At 41.2% G+C, this 13089-nt stretch overlaps 2 protein-coding genes across 3 annotated transcripts in view; both read right to left on the bottom strand.

Moving 5' to 3' along the window:
- Positions 1 to 28: 28 nt before the first annotated feature.
- On the bottom strand, positions 29 to 5805 carry LOC108876140 (zinc finger protein 345). Its single transcript, XM_018665478.2, has 4 exons — positions 4932 to 5805; positions 3747 to 4132; positions 3284 to 3353; positions 29 to 2443 (listed from the first exon to the last, which is right to left on the bottom strand). The coding sequence occupies exons 1-4, from the start codon at positions 5347 to 5349 to the stop codon at positions 870 to 872; spliced, it is 2448 nt and encodes an 815-aa protein (XP_018520994.1). The 5' UTR covers positions 5350 to 5805; the 3' UTR covers positions 29 to 869.
- Positions 5806 to 6695: 890 nt separating this feature from the next.
- LOC108876139 (spectrin beta chain, non-erythrocytic 4) overlaps positions 6696 to 13089 on the bottom strand; it is a 79184-nt gene continuing 72790 nt past the window's right edge. For both annotated transcript variants that reach the window (XM_018665475.2, XM_051065725.1), the window contains one exon: positions 6696 to 12956. In XM_018665475.2, coding sequence (XP_018520991.1) covers positions 12639 to 12956 — 318 coding nt within the window. In that variant the 3' untranslated portion in view covers positions 6696 to 12638. The remainder of the gene's footprint in view (positions 12957 to 13089) is intronic.

Here is a 13089-nt window from a genome sequence, read left to right as displayed (position 1 = left end):
AATATTTCAAAATAAAACTCAACGCTGCTTCTGTAGCAAATATTCTTTAATTGCAGTAACGAAATATAGTACACACGCTACCGTACTGCATAGAACTGTACATTTTACAGGTTCTTACTTTGAAAACAATTACATCTTGATGCCATTCTGTTGGATTATTCTGAGCTCAAAACATAAATTAATACAAAATAGTTTAAGAAAACTAAAAAAAAACGGTAAGAGAGGAAAAAATCAGTTCCCAACTATTCAAAGAAAAAAGAAAGCTGGCATTTATCATCTTCACAATATTTACAGAGGTATACCTTAATATTCCACATGTGTAACTGATTTTTAAATGGCCATGGTGTCCTATAATGGTAAACAGCCCTATCTGTTTTGAGGTTACTGAAGCAAAAAGGAAAAAACACAATTATAAATGCCACAAACAATGCTGCTGACCTCTACTGTGAAAACTCTGATGTGAGTAGAGCTGCCACTACTTTTACAGTCAAATACTGTATTAAATGCTTTTATTTAATCCCTTAACTTTATTAAATCAAGAGTGAAGACAAGTGAGAGTTACCAGAGCCCCAAAGTGTCAAAATAATGTGTAGACAAACAAGCACTCCTTCGCCGCCATGAAGCTATCACAAGCAAATGTTTTATATCCAAATTAAATGAATTTCTTTTCAATGAAGTAGTGTGTTATTTTTTCAGTGTCACCCTTGTTCAGTTGAGTAATATTTTGCAATTTTCTAATGAACTTTATTTCCCTTAATACAACATACCACCACTTAATTTAGGACTTAGGATCAGTTTGACACAAGTTCTCCCATTTGTTGAACAGCTGAGCGTACTCATGGCCGTCACACATCATGGCGTCACATCACCTACGACCCGTCGCAGCTGTGCTTCTTCAGCTGCCTTGAATCCGAGAAGCCCCGGCCGCACTGCTGGCACGAGTAGAGCTTCTGCCCGGTGTGGACCTGCAGGTGGGACTTGAGCTGATTTGACTGGTGGAACTTCCTGTCACAGTACATACACGCGAAAGGTTTCTCGCCCGTGTGTATCCGCAAGTGTCTGTAGAAGTTTCCGTCCGTCCTGAAGGCCTTGCCGCACTGGTCGCACTTGTAAGGTTTTTCGCCGGTGTGAATCCGCTCGTGCTGCTTCAGACTGCCGGCGTGGAAAAACCTCTTCCCGCACACATCGCAAACGAACGGCTTCTCCCCCGAGTGGCTTCTCTGGTGGTAGCCGAAAGAGTATTTGTTGTGGAAAGACTTCCCACATATGCCACAGTTGTACTCCTTGTGCTCACTGTGGCCTCTTTCGTGGAGCTTGAGCGAACACGCGGCGCTGAAACCCCTCAGACATATCTTGCAACTGAACGGTTTAACCAGAGACTTGTTTTGTCGTCTAGTCTGGAAAAATCTTTGCGTGCCGTCTGTCTCCTCGTTCCTGTCGGCGTGCACGTACCTCTGATGTATCAGCAGCCTGCAGTTGAAGAGGAAGGTCTTCCCGCACAGATCGCACATAAAAGGCTTTCTGGCGCCGTGGATGAGCATGTGGGACTTCAGCTTGTTGTTGTCCGAGAAGCTCTTGCCACACTCCTGACAGGTGAACGGCTTTTCTCCGGTGTGGATGCGAAGGTGCCTTTTGAGGTTGTTGTTCAGGCTGAACCTCGCTCCACATATGTGACAGGTGAACGGTTTCTCCCCTGTATGGACTATGCTGTGTCTTTTCAGAGCAGTGCCGGTCCTGTACGACCTGTTGCACACGCTGCATATGAACGGAGTGACGCCTGTGTGTTTCCTCTTATGCACCGTCAGGGAGTGGGCGTATTTGAAAGTTTCGTCGCACATCGTGCATTTGTATTTTTTGGTGTCTGAGTGAACCATCTGATGGAAGCGAAGCGTGTCTTTGCTCTTAAACTCCTTCCCGCAGGTTTCACAACTAAACGGTCTCTCCTCTGAGTGTACAGCCATGTGACATTTCAGCTGGACGGGTGTCTTGCAGGTCTTGTCACAAAGCTGGCACTTCAACATCTCCTTCTTTTTCTCGTGGCGTAAGAGGTGGTTCTCCAGAGACTGCTTGATCCTGAATGTTTTCCCACACTGGTCGCAGGCAAACGGCTTAGGCGGCTTCATCCGCTGGTGACGCTTCAGGTGATTCTGAAGCGACTGCTCTTTCCTGTACGATCTTTTACAGCGAGGACAGGGGAAGGGCAGGGGGGCTTTGCTCGCCTCATGACGCAAAACATGATTTTCCAAAGACTTCTTTTCCAGAAAACTTTTGTCACACTGATCACAGGGAAACGGCTTCTTGTGAACTTTCATGTGTTTGTTCAATTCACCTTTCCAATGAAAACCAACGTTACAGTGCTCACAGAAGAAACGCTTCGTTCTGCGTGCCTCTTTTTTTTCATCCGACTGGATTTCGTTTTCTTCTGCATTGTTGTCAGTAGATGCTGGAAATGGAGGGGAAAAAATCGACAAAATTAGTCTAATATTATTTGGAGGTTTTAATTCAACAGCAGAGCTGCACGATTCTGGATAAAATGAGAATTGTGATCTTCTTGCTTACAACTGAGACTACCATTTTTTTTTCAATATTTCTAAAGGTTCAGGTTAATGTAAGGAGAAACATGTCTCAATGGGGGGGGGGACAGGCTTCAACACAACACTAGTTTCTGTTGCATTATTTGCTGGGAAGTATGACTCGAAACCATGCTTTTAATCGTACAGCTCTATTCATCTTCTCTTCCGGATGGATGTATCCTCTGTGAAGGCTTTCTCTTCCTTCCTCTTTCAGTTTCTCTGCATTCCTTTATTCAGTGAGCGCCTACACAAGGTTTGTAAAGGCCACTACAGCTCATTTTATCTCTAGTGAGTGTGCAGCTGCTCCTACTCATATCCGCAGTAGCCATGGTTACAAATGGGGCCATTACTGATAGGATGTAAGGAGATATGTAAATATGTAAATATCTAGGGAATATGCAGCAACCTGGCACCATATAGTCTGAGAGAAAGAGGATTACAAGTAGAACATTCACACATGTATGGGATGGTCTTGGACAGGTGAATTTGGGCCTTACATACGCTCTTTTCAGGAAGACAGCTTCAGACTTGGAGTGGCATTACACTATGTTGAACCTGTTGACATCTGTATTGACCACTGACTATCTCCTGGATGCATCAAGCTAAAATAAGACATCTTTCATGTCCCAAGACCTCCTTTGTTCAGCGCACGACTTTTCCATCACATACTCTATCAGTTCCTTCACAAACGGTCTGAAATATAAACCTACTTTTTTCATTTTTAAAAGTTGTTCTCCTTGTCTTCCTTGTTCTCCCAAAAGCTGCCTCTTCCACAGATTTCTGTAATGCATAAAGAAATAACTGAGTTTAAATTAAATAGTTGGTAGTGTGTAATCAGAACCATAACAATGACATTTTCCTCTGCATTACACTTCATTTTACAGAAACATGACATTAGGAATATTTCCAGAATTAATTTTAGCTTGCTCTGTTGCTTGAAGACAGCACTATTCATGCAGCTTTTTTGTCTTAAGTTCACACTGTATCCCACCAGGGTGGGAAGTAACACCCTTGAGATGTAGACATGTATACAAACTCTGTCTAGTCATAACTAATATCATCTAAAAGATATTTTAACAAATAAAAACTAGCAGCACAGTAACATGGAATTTCAGATTTTCCAGACATTGTTGGTTCCAGACAAAGATAACTCTGCTCAGTCTAACATCTGACCTTCTCCTGTGCCGAGGTGAGACCACTGACGGTGCTGGAGTCTGGACTGGGGACGTCTTGAGGTGTAGACCCCGGCGAGGCTGCTGGTTTGAGGATGAGTTGCGTCGTTCCCGTCCTTTCATAGACAGCCGGCGATGGCATGGGGGGCTGGGTGACGGCTTGGCTGGCACCCACCAACAGAACTGTGGGCGCAGAGCTGACTCTGCCAACAAACACCATAGGAGCTACTGCAGGTTTGGGGACAGTGACAGATTCAGCTGTGGAGGTGGGAACAACACTTTCTGCTGAAACTGGTGGAGGGTTTGAGGTGGACTCCTTCACAGCATCCAGAGGGGCAGCAGGTTTTGGGGCAGTTTGACCGGTGGACACTGACAGCACAGGTGCTCCTGTGTTGTTTCAAAGACAGAATGATATAATGTCACATCAAACTCATTAATTAATGTGCACTGGCTCATTCATACATTCATTCAAACTTACTAACTGGCACACACAGCAAAGACAGAAGTTACAATCACCACATGGTAAATAAATAAAAGATTCATATATTCCAGTTTCTCAAATGTCAAGATCTGCTGCGTTTCTCTGATTTAGATGACTAAGCATTTCATATCTTTGGGTTTTGAATTGTGAGCCAGAATCATCACATCATCAAACTACTATCAATTACTTTCATTATTCTCCAACATTTTGACTCAACCATTAATCCACATTGACTGACAATCGAAAATGGTCAACTAACAATTACTTTCATGTTTGAACAATCTGGTAGGGCCGGGAGATGTAGGCAAACATGTTATCACCATTAAAATGTTCATATCAGTTGATATCGACAGTTGTGGTAAAAGTCAAATGTTTATTTCTTTTAAAGGCTGATTTTTGGGCCTGAGTGAAAGTTGAAGAAAACAGGAAGAAAAGCAATTATAATGATCAAATCTAACCTAACTGATCTAAAACTTGCATACCTCCTGTGATGTGACTGACAGTTAATGAATCATTTTTATGCATTCAACTAATAATTGTAATGGAGTCATTTAATGATTGCAGCTTTAAGTGGATTCAACTGCTGGTAGGAGCCTCATCTGCAAACACAGTTTGAAGGTAAATTACTGATGTTTTTAGATTCAGTCTGACTGTCAGATAAGTGTCACGTGTTCACCAGCGGAGTGACTGATGACTGTCCCTCACCTGTCAGTGAGCCGTCCTGCAGCAGGTTGTGGGTCGGACCTCCCGGAGTCTTGCTGCTGCCTTCACTGATGCTCTTCAGCTCCTTCTCCAGCTGCTCCATCTCTCTGCCCAGCTGACCCACTCTGGCCTCGAGCTCCTGCTCCAGCTGCCCGGCTTTCTTCTGCAGGACATCCTCCAGCTGCTCTACTTTGGCACGCAGAGCCTCGTTCTCCTCAAACAACTCCGAGGAGAACTCCGTGAACACTTTGTGGATCTGACCCACCAGACACTTCTCTATCTCCTGGATTTCGCCGAACTTCGCCTCATCCCACTCGGCGTTTGGCGCCTCTTTCGCCCAGACATCCCTGAACACGGACACCGCCGCCTGGATGGCGACTTCCACTATCGACGCTACTTCGCTGCCGAACCTCGCCTCCATCTTGTTTTCTCGAGTTAAAAGCTCAGCCCGCGGTGTCCGCCAGCTTATAACGCATCTTTAATTAAAAACTGGAACTTAAATCAAAGTCATTCGGATTGTAAACACAACAACAACAGTATTTCTTCCGTGTTCACAAACAATTTACTGTCCTACATGGCGGCCTGTGTGCCTATGAAAACGTTCCGTGTTGCACATCCGTTTCCGGTGTCACGTATACATTTCACAATAAAAGCTCCGGACACCATACTAAAATCAACGCGATATGGTGAGAAGAAAGTAGCCTTTACAAACAGTGATTTCAAAGTGGCATGTGTGTTTAACAGCAAACTTTGAAGTATGCCATTTTTCATGTTAAAGCTGAGCAGGCCCTTTTGAGTGACCCTTTATTTTTCAACTAAAATACACGTTATTTTTGATGTGACCAAGGCTGCACCCCTACCTAGGGACCCCAGAACCTTAAAAAAACAAACAAACAAACAAAATAAAATAAAAATAAATAAATAAAAAAATAGGTTCATCCACTCTACTCTGATTAGTCACAAAAGTCTGAAGTTATTTGCATCACTGACCACTTTTTATTTTTAGCTAATCATCCTTCCCTCTCTCGTGGAGGATCTCTGTGTGAAAGTTTTAAGACCTTTATTATTTTTTTTCATACTGTTCTTGCATGGAACATACTTCTATTTTCTTAGTCTTGTACAGGACAAATGACTTAAAAAGGACTTAAATTATTAGAATAATAATTTTCACATATTATAGCGTTTCCACAAAAAGTTTAATTACCTCATTTAAAATGACTGAAGTTTGATCTCTTCACTCTCTGTTTTTGAAAAATCTATGCCTGTGCTAACACTGTTAATCTAAATAAATTAGCTGCTGGGCACAGGATGTCTGCCAATCACGACTGTGATTTAACTGGGACTCTTACTTCCGTGCGCTCCCAGCAGTCTTAGAGATACAAGTCTGAATACTTCTCAATAATGCTTTTGGAGTGTAAGTGACTCTACACATGGTGGCATTACAGATACAAGTACAAGCCTGGTTGTCATACACTGAAATGTTTTATTCCTTTGTTTTAGAGAAGTATACTAACCTTTTAGTAGAATTAACAACCAGCAACAAAGGATATTTTGGTAATTTTATATTATTTAATTTTTTCTCCTTGTCCCAAACTGGGTCACTAATGTGGGCCTGTAATTCCCACTGAGACATTGTGCACCATATTAGGCTATACAGAAACTTTAAATAGTAGTCCTTTCACATTCAACCTATGATGAAATGAAATGCCTGAGAATTTACACTGGTCCTCACTCATCTGCTTCACAAAAAGACACACAAACACTGTCTTTCAATATCACAATTTGTATTTTATCAATTCAAAGAAATGACTGTACAGAGTCAATGATTCGCAGTTGGCTCTGATCATTTTGTACATTATTGTTTCATTCATTCACCTTTTTCCATGTTGGTAGTTTGTGTCGCCCCGGTATGTTACAGTGATTGTATAGTGGAGGGATGGGACTTCAAGACATGCACAGCAGTACCATAATAGAGACTATGTAATTCATGCAACCTCTTTGTCCTGATGTGTTTGTGTGGAGGAGGTGTGGATCGTTTTCAACCCAGTTTTTGGTACAAATCAATAATCTTGCTTCACAGACTCAAGAAAGTTTAACATAACAAAGACAAGGGGCAGTTTTCCCAGTGTCACCATGGATAAATTTCTTTTCTTGTCTGATTTTTACAGAAAATACTTCTGAGCACATACATTAGTACATTATCAGGTTGCTGTAGGCATACAGAGAGACAGACAGGCTGAGGGCAGACAGACAGTGGTGCTCTGGGGTCCTGGGAGGAAAGAAACTGTTGTATCAAAATATTCCTATTCGTCAGCACTGGACTATCCGCGGCTGGTGTCGTAACTTTAGCTTGAATAACATTTGGAAAGAATTGAATCTTCTCAGCGCTCAAGAGGTTTGATCTTGTTTAATGCAAAAAAGTGAATTTAAGTTAGAGTCAGTCAGAAACTCTATCTGATGTTACTAGAATCGTCCTAATGTTGTGAGCCCCACAAATATGGAACTCCAAAAAAGAAAAACAGTTTCTACAAATGTTATCGTTCGACTGTTTGGCCCAGATCTTTGTGGTTGCTAAAATTATCTCAAGACAAAAAGATGATGCCAATTGCACATAATAATCTAATTAATATGTCTAACTCCAGAGAAGTCTAATTTCAGAGAAGTTTATAGAAATGAAAAGCCTGTTGAAAATTAAATTGCTGCCTTAACTGTAAAGCCGTTGTCAAATATGATAATCAGGGATGGCTGCAAACAGGAAGAGATGTTTCATTGGATTAAATGTAACTTCATATAAAAAATATTGTGCTTTCTTTGTTTTAAAGCAGAAATGAACAGTTTCTATGTTTGTAATCTTGTGCAGTTTTGTCAAGATTTGTGTTTATGAATGAATCTCTCTCTACATCTACTGATGAGAAGGCTGAAACTCTGATATGCACTCCTAAAATGTTCAGTGAGTAAGGCATGTGGCCCACATACGACAGATGCTTTAACCCATTTAAACGCATTGCAAATGCTTTAGGCTGTGACTTTAGTACACGTGCATTAAAGATATTACCCTTCTACTAACAGATCCATATGTCCACAGAATCAACTCCATAAAATGTCTGTCGCCAGCAACAAAAACTGAAGGTCTGGGTCTGCATTCGGCTTCAAGAGCCCTGCATATGTTCTTATTGATGAGTGGTTAAATTTACCACCCATGATTGTCCTCAGAAAACACATAAACAGACTAGATTTTTTGTTTTAAAAAGAAAGAATAAAATTATAGTAAGAAACTTCAGGTTGATTGCATTCACTGTTGTCTAAGCCCTATTCAAAGGCAGTGTGTGTACTAGACTGAGGCTGATCATCTGTTTTTGTCTGGACACTGGAACAAGCAGCAGTCATTTTGATTGACAAATGATGAGCATATGGATTTTCAGCACTTCTGGTCACGTAAACTTAAGATGAGGTAACCAACTGTCCATAACCTCCCAAAATATTCAGTTTATTATCTTCACATTTTGAGAAGCCATATCCAGATATAAATGACTTGAACAATAAATTGTCAAAATTGTTGCAGATTAATATTCTGTAGATCAACCAACTAACTGTTTCAGCTCTGTCTTGAATTTCCTGCCTCTTGTCGACCCACATGGGCTTTTTAACCAACTGTAAAGAGCATGAGGAAAAAAATCAATTAAAATCAATTCACAAACTGATCCTGAAAAGGCCTCAAATAAAACTTTCTTCCACCTGATGTGAAAACTCATAAGTTTCCGTTGGATCCCCAAAACCACTGACCATCAGGCCTCAACTCTGTGATAGGCCAGTGTCCCTAGTGCAAAGAAAAAGTTGCATAAAGTCTCAGGTCATTGCTGACATCATCATCATCTTCCTCATCAACATTAACAACAGTAATTCCTGAACACAGCCCTCTACAATCCTCATAAATGATACTCCATATTACTGCATACTATTGAGTGGTTTTGGTGTCTTTATGTAAGTGGCTGAATGACTGATGGTATCAGGGAAATCTGCATCAGTGTTTCCCTCTGCTGAAGTATCAATAAAGATTTAATAATAATAATAATATAATAATAGAGATTTGACATCTCAATAAATAAACATGAACTTTCTTATTTCTTGTTTTTGATGCAGGAGGAGACACTGATCCAGACCCAAACATTTCTCAATAACAAAGTTCCACATTCATTTCCAGCGACAAAAGAAAACACTGACTATAAGTACATTAATGATAAATCAAAAGGTATTTTATTTGTTAATTCGTCTCGGCCATCAGACTGAGGTTGATGTGAACAGAACAGCACAGACTCACACAGACAGGCAGGGTACCTGCAAGCTCATCCAAACCAGATTTTTAACCATTTTTGTTTTGTACTTCAGTCTATCACGATGTTGACATTCACGTATCTCCTTGTTTCTGCTGTCAGCGCCTAAACCAGTTGAAATGACATACTTTGTAATGTTATCTGTGATAAAGTCAGCTGTACCCTGCATGTTCTGTCCTGTGTGAATCTAAAGCAACAAGGCGTCAGATAATCGTGCTGTTAGATTGATGATCCGACAGCAGAGAACTGAGCCGTGTCACTTTACACATGGAAGTTTTTCTCATTCAAAATTCACCTCTTTTAACTCTGACTGTTTGTTGTGTCCAACATGCATGTAAATGATTGCATTGATCTGGCATTCACACCTTATTTAGATGCATAAAAAGTGTTGAAATAAAAAAAGGTTAAAGAAAGTTACAAGTTCTCAAGACGTGTTTTATGACAAACACAAACCAGACCGACAGGTCAAGAGAGAATTTAAAATCCTGAAGTGAATGAGGTACAGCCTAAAAAAAAACAGGAGCAGCCAGATTTAATTATACTGTTAGCTCATCACCTCAATATTACACTTTTCAAAAAAAGAGAAGATGATTAACTTCTGGCAAATATAGGTCTCTTAAAATATAAAACAGATTCTGAGTGGGAATCTTGGGCTCTACAGCCGATGGAAATGATCGAAGTTTAAAGTCCAACTGAAATCACATCTAGTCATTCCTTTGTGTAGCCAAACGTGTGTTAGTTTATTGTCAACCGCTGTTTTAATCTTACAAGAAAGAAAAAAAAGTCTGTGGGGAACTATCACATATGTCTCCTTTTTGTCTCAGTAGCTGTCAATCAATCAAAGACACACTCACACTCTTTTAATGCAAAAAAATATGAAGGTATCCCTTTTGATTACTGATGTTTTTGTGATTTACAGAGCAGATGTGTGTGCTGTAGCAGACAAAACACATGCCGTTTCATTTCAGCTGGACTTTAACTGAATGAGTCAAAAACATCAGAACCGAAATGAACAATATTTTTATACAGTAGCAGTGATATAGAAACAGCATTTGTATTTGAAAGCATTTTCAAAAAAAGGATTTTAAATGCTATCTGACCAGGATGCTCCAACCAGAGCAGGAAAGTAACTTCAGTCTGCCCGTCAGCCTCTGTGGCTGGTGCTTCACAAAATCCCCTCCAGCTGCATTTACCAGTTAATTAGACTTTGACTATTCTCACTTTCCTCTCTCTGCTGTTTATGGCTTTGTGGTGAGTTTACAAGAGATTAAACATAAACTGATGAGCGTGATGCGGAGTCAGTGGGCAGCAAAGACGAGCTCCTTTAGACGAGTGATTTCTCTCCAAGCAAAACATGCAATCTCACAACTTACAGACAGTTTAACCCCTTTTTTCTCAGTATTTGGTCAGTCTGATATCCTGGTCATTCATTTATTCAGTCATTCATTCCTGTCTGACTCTACATTGCTGGGATGTTGACCCAGACAGTTTGATGACCTTTTACACTCTACACATTTTTATAACATTTGACAAGTTAAACCTGCAGAGTTCTACACTTCTGTGTGTGTGAAAAGTGTGTGTGTGTGTGTGTGTGTGTGTGTTTATTGGTCTGTTGAAGATTGGACATGTCTGGAAGACTGAGGTGGCGTCTGAGGGGACAAACATATTAACTCGTGAAGCACACGGTAAGCACACACCAACATAAATAACCTGAGAGCTATGGAGACCCTGGGAGCGAAGAGCAGCAGCACACACACACGCACACACACTTACACACACTCACACACACACAAAAAACCCAAGATATTTTGAATTCTGTATCAAAACGGATGCAACAGATTAGTGTGAATAAACCATCCAAGTATTAGTTTGATATTGTTAGAGAATGATGAGATGAGGCCTGTTTTCAGCCTGAGGGCCTCATTCATTAAAAACATGTCAGGTGCAGATTTTGTGCTTATGACCAAAGCCAAACATGTGATTTATGGAAAACTGATCTTGATGCTAAAATCAGAAAGTTAAAATGAATTTCACCAGTGTTGTTAAAGATATCAAAACTTAAATCTCTACAGTTACCTAAAATAGGAATGCTATATTTTTTTGCAGTATCATCAGTTTGTATCTATTTTTTTTTTTTTTTTAATTCGAGAAAAATAAAACAATATTTTAATGAATGAGGCCCCTGGGGAACCAGAGTCTACCATCAGTTTAAGTCCATCTCTTTCTGACTCTTTCTGTAGAACTGTGCATCTGTCCTTTATATCTTTATGAATTAGACAAGTGGCAGCAGCGACCAAGTGGTCCTGTGGTCTTTATGTCACAGTTTGAACACCTCGTGACTCGTCTGTCCTGCAGAAATCCTGCGGTTCTAAATAAACTCTACATAAACAAAGGGGAAGCTGCTCCAGTTGCTCTTCCCAGACAGATATCCAACATTAAACTTAAGAAAATTTCAAGCAGATTTCAGGGCTGTGATCTTTCTCACGGTCAGGATTTCAAGCTTTTGGATGCGTTTTTATTCATTTCTGAACAATTACAAATTTCTGCTCTCCTCTTGTTTTGGCGTTCACTCCGGTCGCCCCTCTACTCCCCTCTTGTCTTAAATCATCATCTTTCCATCCTCCTAAAATCAGCAGCTCATCAGCAGTGTTACTTCATCCATGATGAGTCTGGATGAATGTGGTGTCACTTGTTTTTTTAATGGCCAGACCTCAAGACAGATGGGACAAATTGGAGCGAAAACAGTTAACAAAAAAGTTTCTCTAAGTTTGTATGTCTGTAAAACATTTTGGCATAATTTCTTTCTCTTTCGATTTCCAAGGAGTAATAAGACATAGTGTAGGATGTCTCAACTTACAGACAGACAGATAGATACAGTAGATAGGACAGACGGACGAGAAATACATACAGATAGAGCTCATCTCATAGAAAAAACAAACAGCATGTGGAACAGTATGAGCTACGTTTTATCGCACTACCAGCAAACAGTAACAGCCTTCAAGTTAACGTGATACGTGTCCCGCCTCTTCCTTGCATTAACACTGCCCGAGGTTCAGCAGCACAAAACTCCGCCCTCGGCAGTTCTCTGAAACAGCCACCAGGGGGCGTCAGTGGCTCTGTGTGTTCTCACAGAGACACAGAAGAGAGGGAGAAAGAGAGAGAGAGAAAGATGTCTCCTGCTCCAAATTTCGTCCTGTCCGTCCTATGAGTGAGCCTGGGTCAATCCTTCTGTCCTGTGTGTCACTTTCCATCCAAACACAACCTCTTTGTTGACAGTGTTGGAGGCGGAGAGAAGGAGGGGGGCGTTCACTACCAGTCTACAGCCCCGCCTCCCATCCGGAGTTCGTATGCTTCAATCCCGACCAGTACGTCGCCCGGTTCACTTTTTCTTACCAGATTTCTCTGAGCGCTTCGCGTCCGACTTCCCACCCTTATCTGACCTCTCCGACCGTTCGCCTCTCTCCCTCTCCTTCTCTCTCTCCCTCTCTTTCTCCCTTTCTTTGTCTGCCCTCTCGATCCGGTCGGCCCGGTCCGAGCGCTCACCGCCTCGCTCTGACCTGTTGTCCGCCTTGCTGCCGTCGCGCCGTGTACCCTCGTCGGTGGATGAGGTAGTTGGTTGGGGCTGACCCCATTTGGCAATCTCCTCGTGCTCTGAAATACTGGTGGTGATGTTGGTCACCCATGCTTTGAGGTCCTCCTGGAGGGAGAGAGGGGGGAGGAGAGGGTTTACAGCTGTCAGCTGATTGGTCATTTGCCATTTTAAATTTCTGTAATGTTACTTTAACTGTCTGAGTGACATAAATCCATTGCTATAACACCATTATTCTGAG

Source organism: Lates calcarifer, linkage group LG21 (genome assembly GCF_001640805.2).
Source record: "Lates calcarifer isolate ASB-BC8 linkage group LG21, TLL_Latcal_v3, whole genome shotgun sequence".
Classification (NCBI taxonomy): domain Eukaryota; kingdom Metazoa; phylum Chordata; class Actinopteri; family Centropomidae; genus Lates; species Lates calcarifer.
Note: the sequence above shows the minus strand (reverse complement) of the source record. Positions and strands in the feature narration are given on the sequence as shown.

What these genes read in the sequence shown, in the direction of transcription:
- LOC108876140 (XM_018665478.2), bottom strand. Translation starts at nt 5,349, where the DNA reads ATGGAGGCGAGGTTCGGCAGCGAAGTAGCGTCGATAGTGGAAGTCGCC. An exon ending in TCACCTCGGCACAGGAGAAG is followed by an intron (nt 3,354 to 3,746) that starts GTCAGATGTTAG and finishes TATGCATTACAG; the next exon opens with AAATCTGTGGAAGAGGCAGC. An exon ending in AACTTTTAAAAATGAAAAAA is followed by an intron (nt 2,444 to 3,283) that starts GTAGGTTTATAT and finishes CTCCATTTCCAG; the next exon opens with CATCTACTGACAACAATGCA.